We start from the raw sequence: 21,008 nt of genomic DNA on the forward strand, positions 1-21,008 counted from the left end.
AAAAAAATGCCATTCAGTGTTAAGGGTGAGGTCGGCTAAAAGACAGCATGGCAAAAACAAACGGAGTCATAGGTAAGATGACATTTGAAGTGTGAACTTCCATAGTCCAAAAGGTGTCCACATTTGATGTACTTATGGACCTTTGCGGACCAAAAACAAACAAAATGCACAGAAAATACAATGTTTCCAACTGAAACGGGCTACTTATACCTATCTTATACACATACAATACAGTGGAAATTTTAGTGTCTTTAAAGCCAGGATTTCCCATTTACAGAATAGCTAAATGTTGTAAGAACACATTAAAAGTCTTAAATCGGTACGATTGGTTTGATAGTTTCTTATGCGTTTCTCGGAAACAATCGGTGGCAAAGAGGTACTACCTACCTGTCATTGTGCGTCAGGTCAATATACGCCTCAGTATTGTCAAGCAGTGAGAAACCGGAAGTACAAATACAAGTGAATGATAACAAAGATGTCACAAACGTCGTCAGATCTGATGATAATAACATGCAGTGGAAACAATATGTGAAAATCATTTCCTTTATTCCATGAACCTTATTATACGCTTTACAAAATTTTGAATAAAACGCTCAGAACATTCTACTTTTATACAATGTAAAGCTTATATCTTGATCAGTGAAGTTTAATCACCTCAAATCTTTGGAAACTTTTATTTCTCTTAGAATATTATCTCCAGGTCAAAATCTCTATTAAATGTATTGTGTAAATAAACCAGGCTAGCCTTGACTAAGCATAACAATATGTGTTCCCATACATTGTAGCAATCTAGTATACATCAAAATGCAAAAAATATTCAGGGATATATTAATGCAACATTTCGCAAAGCAGGTCATTTAGCAAAAACATGAATCACAAGTTGGAATGTCCCATGTGGAATGAATTTCAAATCACCTTATTATTATCTATTACGAATTCCTTTAAAAGCATGCACAAAAACAGTATTCAAAATGTAAGCAGTAATCGTACATGTCCGTTAAGCATTATGGCATTAAGTAGAAATTTGGTAAGTAGATAGAGATTGTTAAGTAGAGAATTAAATTTTTCATAGGAATGTTTTAACAAAATAACAATAGCAAGGAACCACCTTTTTGGAAAGATAACATAAACATAAAAAACAACAATGTGAAAATTATCATTTTTCTTTAACATATTTTATACATAACTCCCAAGACCAATCTGAGATTATCTGTGGTTGTTGTTTACAATAACATTCCTATCGATACATAAATGGCAAGGTTTCAGTTTCATAATATGGAAACAACAATTAGGTTTTAGTCCAAGGTTAGTCATTTTGTGATGTCACCTTCAGCTGCATATTTGCCCACTCATTGGAATGTATGAAACAGATATGGTAATTGGAGCCATGTGATTTGCCGATCTCTAGCCAATCAGAGCTGTGAAACACATTTGCTGGTAAGTATATGTACTATGTCCCAAAAGGTTATCAAGCCCAGCTTGAGAGGAATCTAAATGGTATATAGTGTTATCAAGATAATAAATCAAGTAGACATACAATGTTATGAACTCTGTTAGAAGTTTTTCCGTAATACTTAATCCATGACTAGTTGGTAATCTATACATTCCCTGCATACTGTATACCAAACAAGCTACTCTTGAAATATTGTTTTTCTCTATATGTCTTGAGTAATACATGTGCCTCAGTCCTAATTACTACAATTAGACAAAATCTTGAATTAGTTACTGTAACTAGGCATTCGCTGTAGTGAACAATGCAGAGCCATGCCTGTTTTTCCCCAATTCTATACCTCATAATTGAAGTGCATTTTACATTTACCAGCTTATTGCATCATTGCGGACAATACTGTCATGCAGATCTTCATACAAAACCCCTCTTCCCAAACCCCAAGAGTACACCATCTCTTTGGCAATGTACTAAAAACATTATTCATTCATTGCACAAAGTTTGCTGCTATTTCATTCTGGTGTGAAACATTTTCCACTGCATTTTCATTATCGATTCCAGCAATCATGAACCCTTACATGTAGCAGCACTTTCATGCCATTAATCAGTATCTTATAACAAGTGCATTGAACTGCAATACTGTACAAGTCTGCCAGGTGGCACTGCTACGCAAAGCTTGAGAGAAAGGCTGTTGCAAACACACAATGTAGACAGAAAGCCAGATATGACTATTTCAATCAAGTAGATTATACATTTTTTAGTCTCCTGCAATAGTCTTTAGGGATAGAAATTGTAATACTCTGTTTATGGCACATTAGGTACAGTAGTTGTTATATACACTACAGCTGGCACTGGCAAAAGACAACATGTTCATGCACAAATTCTTGAGAGGTTTGCCTCCTTCAATCCATGCTGGGTTAGAGTACGATGTGACATAGTTAAGATCAGAGGAAAGTACAGACAATTAGAAGACAAATCACAAAACCTACATTGAACTGTGAAGCAACAGCGGAAATCCTAGAATCATTTGCGCACTCAAAGATCAAAGTAGGCAAAACAGACATATGGACAAGGAAGGGGACTTAACAGTCCTCCTCGTCTTGAGAACTCTCCCGTAGAAGTTTCTGGCGGTAGAGTCGAGCCCGTTTAATCTCCTCTTCTACACTCCCTTCCTTCAGTGAAAGCTCGCGCTGCCGCCTGTCTTCTTCATCCATGCTTGACGATGAACCGGACCGCCTCTTGGTGCGCCTTTCCTCGCTACTTGCGGAGTGACTACGACCTTTGCTCCCCTCCCCGCTGCTTGCGGAATGGCTACGACCTTTGGCCACCCTATCACTGCTTGAAGATGAGGACCGGCTTCTTCTGGTCACCACCTCTTCTTCCTCCTCCTTTTCACTCTCTGAGGAACTTTCACTTTTAGGAAGGCTCTGTCGCTTTGCAGGGACAGGACGCCTCGCCTCAAATTCCTCATCATCTTGGTCGTCCTGAACGGAAGGCTTGTCATCAAACTCCTCGAGATCAGCGCTTCTGGGCCGCCTCACAGGAGTAGGCTGCTTCACTTCCGCAACCTCCTCAATCTGCTGCTTTTCTTGGGCGTTCTCCTCGGGACTGTCGGATTTCGGGGCCCACTTGGACTTGGCCTGCGAGTGGCCGAAGCCCTCGTCATAGTTGCCCTTGGACTGGAAGAGCTGCTTGAAGTGGGGCTTGCAGTAGAGCTTGTCATGAATACCAGCAAAAGTACCCAAACTGCAAAGGGACCAACATATGTTAGGTGTTTATTGAAGAGCAAATTCTTAAACAACACACAGAAACTGCCGTGAAATACCATGTATGTGATGCAAACAGTAAAGACGTTTCCCCAAACTTAGGTGTAACATAAAATCAGGCAACATTCTTAGCAAAACTGGCAGTTATCACAAATAACAGATAGAGAATCTGTCAGAAATTCTAAGTATCAAGGCACATGCTCTAAACAAAGTCAATTTTTCCATAGTATCAGCTTTGGGAAACTTTGGAAACTTTATTCAGCCCATTAGCTACCTACATTAAAATGTAGGTAGCTGATCTTCCTGAACAGTTAAAAACAAGACGTACAAACTACATGAAATATTTACAGCTTTGGGATTGCTAACAATGTCATGTGCAATTCTATATGGACTTTATATTTGGCTTTTGATCTATACCTGAGTACTTTCTTGCACTGGTCACACTTGAAGCAACTCTTGTGAAACGTGTCGTGGTCTGTGGCAATCTTCTCCATGGCATAGACAGTCTTCCCACAGGCCCTGCACTTCTCCATGGGTGGTGTTTTAAACAGGGAAATGCTCTGGATACAGGATTCAATAATACTTAGGTTATTACATGTATCATGATAACAACAAATCTAGAAATTACACAGAGTCATTTTTTAAAGCTGATTTTAGGCAAATCTTTTTCTGCCAACAAAGCTGGCCGTAGTTAAAATGACTCTCCTTATCTATTGGGAATTCTGGCCCTTATCTTCATACGTAGCAAGTTCTGAGGGATAGCTGCTTGATTAAGACATACCTTTGGTTTGGCCTTGGGAACTGCAGTAGGTCCTGAGTCCTCTGTCTTACTGGTCTCAAACATGGCTCTCAGGGACTTGGCAGAGGGGCCTGCATGTCACAAGGAAGGACAGACAGTCATCTTAAAGAGTTCAGGGAAACTGCTTTTATGAACAACATCACATTATCTACTTTGTATGCATGAATGAAAGAATCTTTCTTTGTTGATTCATATTCAAGGTTTGTTATCTTCTTCTCCAGAAGAGAGAGAGAGAGAGAGAGAGAAGGATTGTATTCTGAATGTCGATTGCATTGCAGTTAGAATTAGATAAGAGTCTTTAGTCAAGTAATACCCCCTCACTCAAAAAGGGGAAAAAACAACTTATGTACACCCTCCTCTTGCTTGAGCTGGTTTATAAAGGCAAGAAGTTATTTATCCTAGTTTATTAGACAAACAGGGGGATTTACCTTTGATTTCAGCCTTGCGAATTTCAGCTTCATCATCGCTGAAGCTAGTTTTCACAGCGTGGGCTTCCCCCTCCTCACTACTGCTGCTGCTGGTACTGTCCCTCCTGAGGGGAGATGGTTAAAATTAGATTCACATTCATGTTTTTAACTTGTTAAGAGTTTTAAAAAAATTTTTAAAAACCCTTTTCACAGAACAGAATTGATTAAAAAGTAATGATGGGTATGAATAATATACTGCTATCTGTACAGTACTAAACATGTACATGTATTGATCTGAGTATAGTAAAATTAAGCAGAATGAGATAAAGTTGGGTTTTCCCACCTTCCTGCCTTAGAGATGTCAGGAGTGCTGGTGCTCCTAGGGATAGCCACTGGACTCTTCCTGGCAGGAGCCTCGATATTGTGCACATCTCCCTTCTCAAACATCGATCTCAGACGGGCAGACAGACCCAGATTAACAACCTAAAAGAAACACATACAAACAATCAATGCTATCATACCTTAGTTCTTCAGTTACAAGTAAGACATGATCAGCTTGCATCATTTGTAAGAAATGTTCAGTGCACATGTCCCATGAATTCTAGCACAACTGCCTGGTCAAAACCTGAAATGTTGATGAAAAATGGGCATTCTGTGGAAGAAATCCGGAAGTATTGACGATATAAAGTTCTTCTCTCTTTTCAACACCAGATCACCTTGCTCTTGCCACCACACCTTTCTTTCAAACATTAGAAACCAAATTACTCCCAAACCATGCTGAAATGCTGCCACCCCTACTGCAGACCAGAAAATTGTAAGTGTGTGAAATACCCATTTACATGAACTTAGGAGATACCTGCATACAAATCTATGTGTAATTTTCAACAACCAAAGTTTGCCCACTGAGAGAAAAGAAAACAATAACTGATCTGCTTTTGCTAGTCTGACCACACAGAATAGATTTTGTGGATGACATCCTCACATGTTTTGGTTTGGGGCTGTGTAAGAGGAAAGGGAATATCCCGCCTTTTGACAGTTGGGCAGCGATATCTGACAATGACGGACTCCCCAGACAAGTTTCTGGAAACTGGGAAGTCGTTGTGAAGCCTTCACACACCTACCACAAAATGAGAAAATAGTATGACACAGTTGTAACTTCTGTCAAACTATAAAAAATGTGCACAATTAATTCTTTTGCTTAGTCTTACATCACCAGGGGATGTCATCCATAACATACAGTCAGTAGTTAAGTGTCAAGTTTTGAGGCTTTGAAAATTTTAAAGCATTTCACACACTGATGATGTCTACATATCAAAGCACCATGATCCCTTTTAAACAATTCATGGACATATAACAGCAACGGTTTCCAATTTGCCACCAAAGAAGGCCAACACCAGGATCAACTGACAAATGTTTTCACCTCTTCATCCACATCTGAACTACCTTCGTTGTCAGGGGTGTCAACCTATAAGACGTTGATGACAAAACTTCAACATATGTACGATAGAAAAAGAAAGACGAGGTACAAAGTACAAGGCAGGTGTAAGAAATGAATGAATTATGTGATAAACAAAATATAAAAATCATATTGATCGTTTCATTTGCCCGTGTGGATGTATCTTTTTCCTGCGCTTGACAAATTCATTTTTCCTTTCTCCTGACTAATTCAGCTGGTAGGCTATTGGAGTTAAAGAAACAAATCAGCACTAGAGGATGCACATAAAAATAAAGTTTGGGCAGAAATTTTGAACTATAATACAAAAAGTCTCAGGAGGCCAGATTCAAGCCAAGTCAAAATTTCTGTTCTCATCTCTTGCTGAAGTTCTAATATGTAATGTCCAAAAAGTAGGAAAATAAACCAACATAGCCTCAAAAGAAAGAAGTACGCAAAGCCCACCTTGTCAGGTTTCTCTTTGTGATGGTGAGATGTGGCACGAACCACTTCCGCATCCAGATCCTGCTCCTGGGAGCTGGAGCTGCTAGAGCTACTGCGACTTCGGACAGCGCCCTTCTCAAACTTTGCTGCCATTGTCCTGGAAAAGCTTGGTGCCCTATTCAGAGCCCTCCGAGGTGCTTCTTCTCTTTCCTCATCCTTCGCTTCTTTCTTCTCCAACTTTTCTTCATACCGCTTCTTGAGGCTTTCTGACTTCTTCATCTCTCGGCGCTCTGGCTGGGGCACCTCTTTTGGAGTTGGTTGAGGTTTCGGGGCAGCTGATTTGGTTTCCTCCACGGACCAGGAGGTAACGGTGCTTACAGACTCTTCTTCTGCGTCGTTGGTTGATTCGCTGCTCGAAGAGGAAGAGGAACCAGATCGCTCCCTGTAATTCTGAAGATCTCCGCTCTCCCACCTCTTCTTGAGATTGGAGGCGGTGCCAGCTTTCACAAGATCCCGGTCATCTGCAGTTGGTGTGGTCGACTTCACAACCTCCACATCGCCGGTGGAACTCCGTCGTCCACTTTCGAAATTGGACTGTTCAAATTCCTCGTCTCCATACGGCGACGACCTGCCGTTGTCAACGACGCCATTCATGTCGTGGTCGGAGGAGGAAGCACGCATCCCTTGACTGTCCCTTGGCTTCTGGTCGTAATTCTTGTAGCCATGAGACTTGGTCCTGCCTGCCTTGATTTCTTGGGCGACAATGGCTTCCTCCTGCCTGATGATGGCTTTGTGGGACTGGGTGGTGCTCTTCACAACCGTTTCCTCCATCTCATCTCCGGTGGTCGTCCCTGACGTGGACTCCTTCTCCTGGTACGTCAGGAGGTCCCCGCTTTCCCAACGCTTGCGGAGGTCGGCCAGGGTTCCCGTGGCAACCGTTTTCCTGTCGTCGCCGCCGGTGGACTTACGGGCTTCCCCAGATGAACTGATCTCACTCTGATACCTAAGAAAGTATAAGAATATATAAAAAATATAAGAAATATATCAAAAACTTTTCTTACTGCTGTCCAGCTATGGGAACATACAGAAATTATCTGGTATACGAAAATCTAGGAGATGAAACCTATCTTCAAACTATCGTATATCGTATCTACATGTGCATTGGAAATTTTATATCATAGGATGACTGGCATGTTAGTAAATCTTAGCTATCAAACCATAAGCCCAATAAGTACATGCAATGCACCACGTCATTCCAAGGCAGGGAAGAGGAAGAAAGGGGAATTCTCCACAAGAATACACAAAGTATTAGGATTGAGGTCATAAAACTTGGAAGAGAATATTTCTGAAATACAATATTATACAATATTTACTGGTTACATGTAGTAAGTACATGAATCATTACACTTCAAAGAGTATATGTAATACTATCAATTGGCTGGTTAACAGTTTGATGTAAAAAAAAGAAGCATAATCCATCACCATTTCCTATTTAAGTTTTAACTTTGTTAATAGATGCTTTGATTATTCAAAGATGACCCATAACCAGCAGCCTAACACCAATTTCCAAATTAGTCACCTTTCCATTCGGGACATCACATTCTGGGCTGATTTGGGCATTATGGGTGTCCTAGGAGGGTTTATATGGGAAAATGTAACTAAAACTGGAGACTAAACTACTGTCTACAAATATTGACAGAAAATATTACACAATGTCTATGTGGAAAGCATCTTCTTTCAGTTGGTCTTGAAATACTGTGCATGAAACTAACTTAAAGAAAACTCTTAAAATACATGGCTTAGAGTCAAACAGATTTTTGAAGTATCCTTCCACATTTTAAGTAACTTGGTAACATTGCAACTTCCTAACCTTTTTCAAATTTTAAGCTGCCTGTGTGTAAATTAGTAGCTCTATACACAAAAAAACTTTTAAGTACGAGAATATCACCTTGTCTATAATATACATGTATATGCACAGGCTGTATAAAGAGTGGGGTCCAGAAAACACATCTGTCTATCTAGGGTGCATACGTGAAAATTAGCACAGCAAAACCACACCATTATGACATCCTTTAATCTAAAGTACACCCCCTCTTCAATGTCGTATGGTCCAAAATCAGACAATAACCATCTTAATAATTGTCTGATAGTGGAACAAACCATGACATTGGGGTGTTCGGAGGCACACAAGCAATCACCACAGCAGGCAAATGTTGAATATTTTTTGTCACCTGTTACTTTTGACCTTTATCTTTTCAGAGCTTGGGTGTTCAGCAGACTGGCGGTACCTACGATAGTTTCAGTAAAAGTAGAGGAAAGTCAACAACAAAGGAGACAGTAAACACAACATGTCAAGAATAGAGGCAAACACAAGATACAAGTGTTTCAGAAAGAAACAGATGTACATAAGTTGAAATATTGAATACTTGCTATGATGTTACGTGAAGTTCAATATATCCAAAACTTTATGTACATCTGCAAGAATGATCTACAGCACATGGTGTTCAAGACTTGTCCCTCCAACTGTTCACATCTTGATTGTTTAGAAATGGACCAATCACAAAGCAGTACTAGTTTCTTCATTCTGATTCAGTTGACCAATCATATGAAAGCATTACTCATTTGCATGACTATTTCATTAAATTCAATTTATGACATTGATTTTGGCCCAATGCAAAAACAACCTCTTTATGAATACAAGCTTCTTTCCTGGATATAATGGACGGATTTTTAACAATTTTACTTCGTCTCTCTATTCATGATCATGAGTGGATAAGATGTTTAACAACCATTTATGAGATTTATGTAAACTTTGCTGTTAGACTTATATCATATACAAAATGTAGTTGGAGGGCAAGTGTTGATTCAAAAGCACTATTGATTACAAAAATAATCAGAGAGAATATCAAACCTAAAAGAGCAGACAGTTTTAATTGACACATTAAGTTGCAAGATACAATAATCATGGACAGAAACATCAGTTACATATGTTGCAATCATATTAAGCAGTGAAATACACAAACAACAGAGTATAGCAGGAGAGATATGCATAAGTATAGGTGTACACAATTTACCAGAGGACTCACTATTAATTAAATGTTATCCCATTTCATACTACAATCCATTCTCAGACTTTTCTTTTGTTCATTCATTCATTCATTCATTCATTCATTCATGTAATCATACATCTATCCATCCATCCACTTAAACACACTCACTCATTTATCCATTATGATTCTTCAGTTCTAGTCACTCACATGGCCATTCTCACCTTGACTGACAGCAGCTGCTGAGGAGTATCGGAGGGCTTCGTGGTACTCCCCTGCCTCTTCCTCCTATTCTTCTCATCATCATTAATCATTCATCTATCAATCCATCCACTTACACACTTAGTTATTTATCCATTATGATTCTTCAGTTCTAGTCACTCACATGGCCATTCTCTCCTTGACTGACAGCAGCTGCTGAGGAGTATCGGAGGGCTTGGTGGTACTCCCCTGCCTCTTCCTCCTATCCTTCTCATCATCATTAATCATTCATCTATCCATCCATCCACTTAAACTCAGTCATTTATGATTCTTCAGTTAAGGTCACTCACATGGCCATTCTCTCCTTGACTGACAGCAGCTGCTGAGGAGTATCGGAGGCCTTGGTGGTACTCCCCGTCCTCTTCCTCCCCTCCTCCTCCTCATCCTCACTGAAGCTCTTGGAGCGGCTGGACTTCCTGCTGTTCTTCTGGCTGGAGGGGGACTCCACATCCACACCACTGTCCGGGGTCACAACTGGAAGGAAAGAAAAGTCTTGACTTAATATTTCAAGCATCTTCAGGTATTTCCACCAAAGCTGTGGAAGAAAAGGATGATATGCCATGCATGACTCTCTGTGAACCACCACCCAAAACATAACCTGAAAAAAAATTACCATGCAATTACTTTAGTTCAAACATTTGGCTACCACTGGAAAATTATGCAGTTGTAAGGTAACATTTCTGTTAAGAAGTGATAAGAAACTACAACCCCTCTTTTTTTTAAAAAACTACCTTATATATACTAACTGAATGCAACTTTGTTGCATCCATCACCAAATCATTTGGAACAAAAATTGCCTACACTTTTGTGGAGGTGTTGACTTTTTATCTGTGATGTCCTTAGGAGCTGTTGACTTTTTGTCTGTAGTAATACCTTTAGGAGCTGCTGACTTTTTGTCTGTAGTAATATCTTTGGGAGCTGTTGACTTTTTGTCTGTAGTAATATCTTTAGGAGCTGTTGACTTTTTGTTTGTAGTAATATCTTTAGGAGCTGTTGACTTTTTGTCTGTAGTAATATCTTTAGGAGCTGTTGACTTTTTGTTTGTAGTAATATCTTTAGGAGCTGTTGACTTTTTGTCTGTAGTAATATCTTTAGGAGCTGTTGATTTCTTGTCTGTAGTAATATCTTTAGGAGGTGTTGACTTTTTGTCTGTAGTAATATCTTTAGGAGGTGTTGACTTTTTGTCTGTAGTAATATCTTTAGGAGGTGTTGACTTTTTGTCTGTAGTAATATCTTTAGGAGCTGTTGACTTTTTGTCTGTAGTAATATCCTTAGGAGGTGTTGACTTTTTGTCTGTAGTAATATCTTCAGGAGCTGTTGACTTTTTGTCTGTAGTAATATCTTTAGGAGGTGTTGACTTTTGGTCTGTAGTAATATCTTTAGGAGGTGTTGATTTTTGGTCTTCGATATCCTTAGGTGGTGTTGCTAAAGGTTTTGCTGAAAAAAAAATTGCTTAATTTAGTTTAAGTTTACAGAACTTAAAACAAGTTAAAGTACATTGTCAAGTAAAAAAAGCAATACGCTGTGCATGGCTCTCTGAGCAACTCCACCCTAAACAAAATCTGGAAAAAAAATGCAAAGTGCTTATTCCTTTTGCTCCAAAGAGAAATCGTGCATTACTTAGGTCAACATACAGAACTTCAAAGCTAGCAATAATAAAGGAAAATGCAATGAAAGTATGTAACATACATAAGCATGAACATTTGTTATGGCACCTTGTCTCTAAGTAATACATGTACATGAACATGTAGGCAATATCACCATGGCACAAGAAAACTCAAGGACTAAGTACAGCCTAAGAAAAAGCAGCAGTTAGCACTTTGGCAAATAACCTTAAAGGAGTTCTTCTGCCTCTATCACTAATGGATTCTAGCGAGAACAACAACAATTATTGCATACTCTTTTCTGACCAAGAGAACTTCCTGTCTTTGTCCTTTGTAGGTGCTGTGAAAGATATTCGATAATATTCAGTTTCAAGTAAACTACAGTCAAACCTGTATTAGAGGCCACCTCTACAGAGGGGCCACCTGTCCATAGTGGCCACTTTTTGTCAGTCCCTTGGGTATTTTATCTACAAGTTGCCACCTCTATACAGAGGCCACCTGTCTATGGGGCCAAATTTGTCCGGTCCCTTGAGTGGCCGCTATAGACAGGTTTGACTGTATACCTATACATGTAGAAGTTTTCAGACATTGCCACAATGAAAAGTGGTATGCCATGCATGGTCATTTGAGAAAGACCACCATAAAAAAAAGATGAAAAAGATAAATCATGCAAAATTGCCAAAGACCCAGCGGAAACCTATAGTAAAATGGAAGGGAAGTCGCATAAAATACACAGTTGGAAGTGTAAAAGCAAAATCATTGATTAAAGACACCTGATAGTAATCATTCAGTATTACTGCACTTAAGCCCCTTTCCCCAGCACCCCCTAGAAAGTAACTTCATTGCCTTCAGCACCAAACAATTAAAACAAAAATTTCATACACTTTTGCGATAACAGAGTATCCCAATCTTTAAACTTTGAGGACTTGGCTGTGAAAGAGATGGATGTTTCAGTGTCAGCTTTAAAAAATATTAGTGATACAAATTCTACACATCCAAATGGCAGAAATTTCAGCAAAATGCACCAATATTCAATCTTTATTGTATATACTCTAAACAACCAAAGGGAAATCACATGCTTGGCAGTCCCCTACAGTACAACCATGCAACCCTGGCATTACCAACCCACAATCTTTACAGGCAAACACAAAAGAAACCTTTTGTACTTCTGTCAATCACCAATCATATTTAGTAAAAAGTATGACAGCATACTTTGATCTGGGGAAGAGAACTTTCTCTCTGTTTTTCCCTTTGCAGGTGCAGCTACAAAACAAAGAGTTTTATTTGATATGGACACCAGAGGTAGTATGACAGGTACTTATATATTTGTAGTGGATATAAAATCTATATGATGGTAAAAATTAAGTAAGTAGTAAAACAGAGATTGAATATCATACATGTAGCATGTCAAAAAATAATAACATACTCTTCACTGAAGTTGGAGTGTCCTTTGCCTTGTCTCTGAGAGCAACTGAGAGGAATAAATATATGGTGGTCAATGAACTTATGAAAAATTAAATCACTTCCTTTTGCTCACTTAATACATATGTATAAATACTTAAGGCAGAATTACTACATACATTTTTGAACATTGTATGCTGCTCTAAATGACTTAGATTACGATATGAAACTGTTCAGCCCATCACCAAATACTTGGAAAGAATGTAGCATACTGTTTTCTGGAGGCAAAGACTTTTCGTCTGTTTTTTCCTTCGTAGTTGTTGCTATGATAAAAAAAGGACTTGTGTTTAATTTTTGTCCCCAAGAAATAATTGATACAAATGTCACAGCTCAAACAGATAAGTCCAATTCACAAAACACTTGGAGAGAATGTTGCGTACTGTTTTCTGGAGGCAAGGGCTTTCTGTCTGTTTTTTCCTTCGTAGATGTTGCTATCATAAAAAAAATAAAGAAATTAAGTTTAATTTTTGTCCTTAAGAAATAGATGATACAAATGCCACATCTGAAACAGTTCAGCCCATCACCAAATACTTGTAAATAGTGTGGCATACTGTTTTCTGGAGGCAAGGACTTTGTGTCTGTTTTTTCCTTCGTAGTTGTTGCTATGATAAAAAAAAGCTTATGTTTAATTTTTGTCTGTTGAAGTAAGAAATAATTGATATAACTGTCATTGAAAGTCAGTAAAAGATTCTAGAAATCACTGCATAATCAAGAAATAAACAGTCACATACTCTTCAATGTGGTAGAAACTTTGCTGTCCTTTTTCTTATCCACTGAGTCAGCTGTGAGAGGAATACAATTATATGTCATGTACATGTAGCTACATAATCATATCCTTTCATTCCCCTAATAAATAGGTCTAGAATAAAAACTATGTGTAAAATCCTACAGGTTGTCTTAAAATGATATTAATGTACACCTAAGAGGTCAAAACACAACACATACATGTGCTCTTCAGTGAAGAAGGAACTTTGCTGTCTTCTGCCTTGTCCGCTTGGACAGCTGTGAAATGAAATACATTTAGAAAATACACATTCACAAAACTACACCCAAAACAACAACCTTTATAACCCTTTTGATATTTTTTAAAAGGAGGCATGGTGCAAAAATATGTTGAATACCCAGACTTCACGTGTTGAATATTGATTTAAAAGTTCTATCCATCACCAAATACCTTTTAAAAAGTATGGCATACTGTTTTGTGGAGAAGAGATCTTTTCGTCTGTAGTCTCCTTTACAGTAGCAGCTATGTGTATGAAAAATGGCTCAAATTAATGTCAGTTTTCACTGATACACGGCAGAAGACATATATTTGAAGGTGAAAAAATCAGTGCAAGTTAGACAAAAAATTACATCTTAAGAAACAAACACATACTCTTAAGGGACTCCTTGCTTTCCTTTGACTTGTTTGTGAGCACAGCTGAGAGATGAATATCAGAGTATTCAGTCACAGTCTATGCTAAAATAATATAATAATTATAAAAATCATGCAACACCCTTTCACCCTCCTAAGTAGTTGAATAGTTCATAAATGTGACACAAACACCTTAATACCCGAGAAAAAAGAAACGCATCATAATCATATATCACATAATTACCCTTCTTTGAGAAAGGGACTCCACTGTCTTTTTCTTTGTATTTGTCAGCAAATCTGCCTGTATAGTAAGGAATGTTGTTTTAAATTGAAGTAATGATCTTATTCATCATAATATTGTTTTATAATAATGTTTGATAAGTTAGTGTTTTATAATTGACAGAAGAAATGTAAAATTGTGACTCTCACTACCATGCATCCATAACCCCATGCACAAAATGTTTTTACGGAGCACTTGTACATTGACAATCTACCTCACCATACTAAATGGAGTTGATGAATTTAAAAAAAAATTCTCAAAGTATAAGAGGGTATAACATACTCTTCAACGAGCGGACTTTGCTCTCCTTTGTAACATCTGATGGAACAGCTTTAGTATGTGGCAAAAAAATGATTAAAGTCAGCTGCTTAAGGCATATTGTTGACATTCAAAGCACTCTTTTAATAATCCATTTTCATAAAAGTATAATGGAAATGTAAAAGTCAGCACAATCTTAAAATTTCATTTAGCACATTCAGTGCTGGTCATATCATTAATAGACACATACGTGTATTCTTTGTTGAAGGTGGGGAATCAACTTTGCTGTCTTGTATCTTCTCTAGGAAGAACTTGGCTGTGAACAAGAAAATTCTCTAATTCATAATCTACGCTTGACAGAAATTTCTTTAAATTCAGGAAGATGACTTCTGAGAGTTTGGACTCTCTAGATACTTGGATGAATATTTATTTAATAGATTTTAAATCTATATTGTTAAATGGTACCACTTTTCTGTGCCTTAGATTTTCAGTTTGCTCTCTTCCAGTTTCATTCTAACAACTCCAATTTCTCTTGACACTGCCTGTCTACAATCCTCGAGTGACAACCAGGTGGAAAGCAACAATTACACCAACTCAAAATGTTTGAACATTCCTGTACACCCAGCACAAGATTTCTTTCAAACTATTTCAATGAATAAATTGAAATATCAACAATTCTTCACCCACGTGCACCCCCATCACCAGAAACTAGAACAAGGGTTACATACTCTTCGAGGAAACATTGCTGTTTCCATGGCTCTCTTTGCGGGCAGCTGTAAAATAAACACATTCAATTTGCTTTTCAGCTACATTTCCTATAATGCAGAAGATTTGTAACACATCTAAAAGATGGAGAGAATTAAGGAATCAACAGGGAGAAAGAAATAAGTTAGTTTTGATATCATTTTGGTTAAGACACGACAAAAATTAGAATTTAACATGATTTTTTTACCATCACTGGTAGTGGCACTTGATTTCTCTTGTGCTGAAGGCAATTTTCCATTTGAAGCTGTAGCTACAGAATAAATATGTTATTTTCAATAATCTGTTCAACATAATTTTGCAATAGAGCAGTTAACTGTCCACCACCATTGTAGGAGGAAAGAGAATAAATAAAGGGTTAACATACTCTTGTTAGTAACCGTTGTTGGATGGGTCTTTTCATCTTCACTTCCATCATCATCACCTAAATATGGAAACAATCATTCTTTATGCTGCATTTAACAAAAGGTAGATGTACAAATTGTTATGTAAAGGCCACTGTGAAAAGAGATGTGAGTATGATAAGATTTGATATGAAGAAACAAACAGTCAGTCATTTACAAATCTAGCAGCCTTGTCCCTAATTTCTCTAAAAAAAAACTACATCAGGCAAAACAGTTCTGAATATCACCAAATATGTTTAGAAAATGTCTGCATACTGTGTTCTGGTGTAGAGGACTTGCCATCAGCTTTTTCCTTTAAAGGTGCAGCTGCAAAACGAAGACCAAATTTACTATATCATGTTTAATTTATGCCTGTATAATGAAGACACTAATTGTCATCAAACAGGAGAAGTTAATAATATACACATTACACCATTTCCAGCCACCACCATGTACAATGTAGAAGAGGAATTGCAAAAGGTGAACATACTCTTGTTGGTAACCAATGTTGCCTGGACCTTCTTTCCATCATCTTCATCATCATCATCATCGTTGTCACCTAAATTTGGTAATATTATAATCATTCTTTTTCCTACACATATGATAACTACATTGTACATGTACATATAAGGTCACAGGTCCCTGATAAAGAAAATTCATTAAAATCAACCATTTACAAACTTAAGGTAGTAACCTTATTCTCCCACTCTCCCTTTACACAAATCAACAGTAGAATAAAATTGTCTAGTCAACCACCAAATATTTCTAAGAAAATTACTGCATACTGTTTTCTGGTGAAAAGGACATTTCCTCAGTCTTTCCCTTTGTAGTTGCAGCTAGAAAACAAAGATCTTATTCATAACAATCTGTTGAATATAGGTATTACTAAGTGAAAGTAAGAAGGAGCTAACAATCCTCTAACAGGAGATTCTGAAGCTAATACACATTCATAAGTTACACCATTTCTCACCATCACCAAGCAGAGGGGAGAAAGTAAGAAATTACAAAAAAAATTAAACATACTCTTGTTAGTAACTGGTTCTGCACTTGTCTTCTTTTCCTCTTTGTCATCATCACCTGCATCGAAACACGGAAAGAAGTAGTCTTTATGCTATAAAAATGCTAAGTTAAACCTTATGGACAGGTAAAGCTGACAGGCTTTTGAAAATAAACGTGAAAGATAATCAGGGTAAAAAAAAAGAAGATAAAGTCATCCATGTAGCCTCATGCCTTAACACAAGTCAACAGCAGAATGAAATTGTCTAGTCTAACACCAAATATTTCCAGGAAAATTACTGCATACTGTTTTCTGGTGAAGAGGACATTTCCTCAGTCTTTCCCTTTGTAGTTGCAGCTAGAAAACAAATATCTTATTTATAACCATCTGTTGAATATTAGGTAGGTAGGTTGAATATCAGTAAGTAATAGTAAGGAGTTAACTGTCTTCTAACAGGATAAGCAAAAACACATTCACAAGTTACACCATTTCTCATCACCACAAAGTAGAGAAGAAATGAAGAAATTACAAAAAAAGTTGAACATACTCTTGTTAGTAACTGGTTCTGCACTTGTCTTCTTTTCCTCTTTGTTGTCATCACCTGCACCTAAATACGGAAAGAAGCAGTCTTTTTGCTACAAAAATGCTAACCTTATGGACAGGTAAGTTGACAGGTTCTTGGGAATAAATGCAAAAGGAATGGAAAGGTAATTGGGGTTAAAAACAGGATGTTTCTTATATACAAAAAAAAAAAGATCAAGTCATCCAAGTAGCAACCTTATCCCTTAACACAAATCAACAGCAGAATGAAATAGTCTAGTCTATCACCAAATTTTTATACGAAAATGACTGTGTACTGATTTCTGGTGAAGAGGACTTTCCCTCAGACTTTTCCTTTGCAGTTGCAGCTACAAAACAAAGACCTTTCTTATAACAATATGTTGAATATGCATAAATATTAATCTCCAAGCAGATCCTACGGTAGCATAAGATAGTATCAAAAGCTACCAGAGGAGTGAAGCCGGCTTAGGAATGTGTTTCGCTACATGGCAAATGGACACCTCTTGGCTGACTACACTCCTTGGCCAGTTTGGTACTATTTTATGCCATTGTAGGATCTGCTTGGAGATTACATAAATATTAAGTAAAAGTAAAAAGTAGTTACAGCGGCGATCGCGTCATAGTTAACACCCGTCAGCGTCAGTGACGCGTCAGAAATCGTCAGTGACGCGTCAGTAATCGTCAGTGACTGGTCAGAAACCGTCAGACATCGTCAGATGCCCGTCAGAATTCGTCAGAGTCAAACGCTGACCAGTCAGCGTCAGCGTTAATGATATGTATGAGATGGGGTCAGGTTTCATGTTTATTTTGTACCCCGACAAGACAATAGCAATTTTGTCACCTCCTAGTGTGCGAGTTTTCGTTGCGATGTTGCGGCAGGTCGTTGACCCCCGAAATACGCAGCTTACATGTAGGTGATATGCTGCGCGCTTCTGGGAGGGGAAAGTTGCTCTTCTGAACAGCTTAAATACACACATAAGACTAAAAGGAGTTGGCAATGATTAGATCATTAGAGTATGAGTCATTTTTGTTGAAGATTGATTGCTAAAAAAAAAATTCAGTGTTGTCTTCTCGAACCGACTGTGGCCATGTTGTTTATCACGTTGTTATTTGGGCTCTAACCGCTCGACCGATCTGAGACTGGGTGGGACTTATATACGGACTTTCAGTGCTTTAGCGATTCATTTGTTAGATCGTTATTTTCTACTGGTTTCATTTGATAAATGTAAGAAAATGGCATCGTGGTCGAGAATGACACCGGGGAAATCGTCTGACACGGCCGGGTACAATCGACATTTTGATCATGCAAAATTTCCAGGTACGGGTGAAGAAAAGCCGGCCTGAGAAACCAATTGTTATATTCCTTAGCAGATAAATGACAGCTTTTATCGAGATCGATTCTTGTCTTGCACTTGTCGGCAAATACGAATATTTTTTGTCTTGCTTCAAAAACTCGCACTTCGACGGGAAACACGAGAAGTTTCCAATTTCCCGAGCCGAAACAGTCCGTGCGATTAGAAAAACAGCTCACAAAACTGCGATCTACGTAGTAGCTAAGTGAATACTCGTATATGATTGTAACGCAGTTTAAAGAGCTAGCAATGATATCCGATGTTACAAAACTGTGTCAGCGTTTTTATGTATCCACGGAACAAAGAAAAAAACGGCAAAATGTAAAGCAAAGCACATGTTAATTAAATGTTGGACCCGAACGTACCTTACGTGTAAACAAACATGAATGCTAGCGGTACAACTTTTCTGCGGGTTCAAACTACGATTTATTAAGCCGAAGATTTAACTAAAATTTGTGCACTGTAACAAAAACAGCGAGAATCGTTTGGGATCTGGATGAAACTGAACTATAGATTATACGATTTGATACATCGGCTTCTGATCGCGCGCGAAACAGCAGCTCCGAGGACGGCCACTACAAATATACACTCTCCCACGATGCGCGATCTTGATTGACAGATCGCGGTTGTTTGAAGATCGTGCCGCCCGCGCCGGACTGTCTGAAACTTTGCAGGACGCTAATTCAATCATTTTTGACAGCCAATCAGCAAAGAGAAAAACTGACAGCAAAAATAACTTGATACTTGTCTATAAATGAGGTTCTGTCGTTCGAAGAACAACGAAACATGGCTCGCAAAAAATAAACGAAAGACTTGCAGTTCGAAATCTAAAGACCGGTAAGACGGACAATTTGTGGCAACCAGGAACCGGGATAAATCTAAAAGAGGGACGGGCCCATGCAGAAATAAATGTTTTGTCCACCAGCCGTGTCCGCCGAAACATTGAATGAGCCAACTGTCTCTTTCTGTCAAATTTATGCATGATCAACATATACGATGCTTTATTTAGTACATTACTTGTGCTCGCAATTATGAGGGTAACGAATTTCTGTTTAGGCTCTGGAAACTACAAGGGCGTGTTTCCCGCCGACGTGCGAGTTTTCGCGGGTGATTACAGGGGATTGTTGTAAACAAAACAAAACATTATCGTGTTTGGCGGTAAGTGGAAGACAAGAATTGATCCGGTAAAATCTCTTGTTATTAATTAATGTTTTGAGTAGAGTTACTACTATATGGTTCCTCAAGGCGGATTTATTAAATCCTTAGACTTTTGAGTCCATGGTAAACGTGTACAATACATTTTACCGCCATATTAAAGATCACCGTAATTACGATAAGTTGATTATCAATTAGACATCATTTATAGCTACTTTTGTATGCTAGAAATTTAGGTTTTCGTCCGCCGGCTTTTTCCTGGAAACACTGCTGCTCGTACTGTCGAGGGCGCAACTAAGCATGAAGACCTACCTGTTCCCCAGGGAGCTCTTGGGTCGGAACATCGCCATCGGACATTCCTGCTCATCGGACAGTCGACCAGGGCATATTCCAACCATACGCCACGGCATATATTCAACCTTATGTGTTTTTGAATCTATTCATTAAGTGTCTTTTGTCTGATATCAGTTCAAAAGTTCTGTTAAATTCACTAACACCAGTTCTAGTTCCACTTTGTTTAACGGTAGCTAGGCTAGAAAAGTAGGATTCAGGTCACCATCCGCCGGCTTCCTTGGCAGTTGTCGAGGTTGCAACTCGGCCAAGACCTACCTGTTCCTGTCGGAGCTCTCGGGACGTAGAAAAGTAGGATTCAAGTCTCCATCCGCCGGCTTCCTTGACACTTGTCGAGGTTGCAACTCGGCCAAGACCTACCTGTTCCTGGCGGAGCTCTCGGGACGGAACATCGCTGACGGCCGCTCCTGATCGTCGGGCAGTCGACCGACGAAACCATACTCCATGGCATATATTCAACCTTATGTGTTTTTTAATCTATTTATTGTGTTTTGTCTGCTGTTAGTTGAAAAGTTCAGTTGTATTAACTAACATTGGTTCTATTTCTACTATGGATAAATATGTATGTATATTCGGGTTTCCATCCGTTGAGTAGCTTCCTTGGCACAATGATGATCGTTGAGAAATCTTACGTGTGTGCAACTTATGTACGCTTCATCATAACATATAACGTTTCAAACCTGGAAGGTAAGTTTACACCAGGTTTTCCATCATCATTCTGCTGCTATCCGATCGAAAATCATCTATTCCGAGTGTTGGAAATACGGTAAGTACGTTGCTAAATGCACTAGTGTATGAAGAAACCTCAATGCCTTTCGAGTGCATTTCGAATGCATCTCGAGTCGCGGTGGTACCACATACAAAATGTTTCAGTATAAACCGCAACT

The 21,008-nt window shown here is 38.4% G+C and overlaps 1 protein-coding gene across 2 annotated transcripts in view; it reads right to left on the reverse strand.

Annotated features, from left to right (window-relative positions):
* Positions 1 to 529: 529 nt before the first annotated feature.
* The window catches only part of LOC118403252 (serine/arginine repetitive matrix protein 2-like), a 47,554-nt gene continuing 27,075 nt past the window's right edge, over positions 530 to 21,008 (reverse strand). The window contains exons 10-44 of one of the 2 annotated variants that reach the window (XM_035801859.1): positions 17,560 to 17,610; positions 17,250 to 17,309; positions 17,008 to 17,059; positions 16,729 to 16,787; positions 16,491 to 16,541; positions 16,196 to 16,264; positions 15,982 to 16,032; positions 15,690 to 15,746; positions 15,513 to 15,575; positions 15,289 to 15,333; positions 14,811 to 14,876; positions 14,585 to 14,632; positions 14,267 to 14,323; positions 14,044 to 14,088; positions 13,864 to 13,914; positions 13,614 to 13,670; positions 13,400 to 13,450; positions 13,220 to 13,270; positions 13,049 to 13,099; positions 12,881 to 12,931; positions 12,634 to 12,678; positions 12,090 to 12,137; positions 11,503 to 11,547; positions 10,405 to 11,040; positions 9,894 to 10,077; positions 8,527 to 8,583; positions 7,875 to 7,925; positions 6,317 to 7,298; positions 5,840 to 5,884; positions 5,402 to 5,536; positions 4,763 to 4,902; positions 4,441 to 4,544; positions 3,995 to 4,083; positions 3,631 to 3,773; positions 530 to 3,193 (exon numbers count right to left, since the gene is read on the reverse strand). In XM_035801859.1, the coding sequence (XP_035657752.1) occupies positions 2,530 to 3,193; positions 3,631 to 3,773; positions 3,995 to 4,083; positions 4,441 to 4,544; positions 4,763 to 4,902; positions 5,402 to 5,536; positions 5,840 to 5,884; positions 6,317 to 7,298; positions 7,875 to 7,925; positions 8,527 to 8,583; positions 9,894 to 10,077; positions 10,405 to 11,040; positions 11,503 to 11,547; positions 12,090 to 12,137; positions 12,634 to 12,678; positions 12,881 to 12,931; positions 13,049 to 13,099; positions 13,220 to 13,270; positions 13,400 to 13,450; positions 13,614 to 13,670; positions 13,864 to 13,914; positions 14,044 to 14,088; positions 14,267 to 14,323; positions 14,585 to 14,632; positions 14,811 to 14,876; positions 15,289 to 15,333; positions 15,513 to 15,575; positions 15,690 to 15,746; positions 15,982 to 16,032; positions 16,196 to 16,264; positions 16,491 to 16,541; positions 16,729 to 16,787; positions 17,008 to 17,059; positions 17,250 to 17,309; positions 17,560 to 17,610 (4,454 nt within the window). In that variant the 3' untranslated portion in view covers positions 530 to 2,529. The remainder of the gene's footprint in view (positions 3,194 to 3,630; positions 3,774 to 3,994; positions 4,084 to 4,440; positions 4,545 to 4,762; positions 4,903 to 5,401; positions 5,537 to 5,839; positions 5,885 to 6,316; positions 7,299 to 7,874; positions 7,926 to 8,526; positions 8,584 to 9,893; positions 10,078 to 10,404; positions 11,041 to 11,502; positions 11,548 to 12,089; positions 12,138 to 12,633; positions 12,679 to 12,880; positions 12,932 to 13,048; positions 13,100 to 13,219; positions 13,271 to 13,399; positions 13,451 to 13,613; positions 13,671 to 13,863; positions 13,915 to 14,043; positions 14,089 to 14,266; positions 14,324 to 14,584; positions 14,633 to 14,810; positions 14,877 to 15,288; positions 15,334 to 15,512; positions 15,576 to 15,689; positions 15,747 to 15,981; positions 16,033 to 16,195; positions 16,265 to 16,490; positions 16,542 to 16,728; positions 16,788 to 17,007; positions 17,060 to 17,249; positions 17,310 to 17,559; positions 17,611 to 21,008) is intronic. The other variant, XM_035801860.1, reaches the window with a different exon arrangement.

Source organism: Branchiostoma floridae, chromosome 16 (genome assembly GCF_000003815.2).
Source record: "Branchiostoma floridae strain S238N-H82 chromosome 16, Bfl_VNyyK, whole genome shotgun sequence".
In the NCBI taxonomy this organism is placed as follows: domain Eukaryota; kingdom Metazoa; phylum Chordata; class Leptocardii; order Amphioxiformes; family Branchiostomatidae; genus Branchiostoma; species Branchiostoma floridae.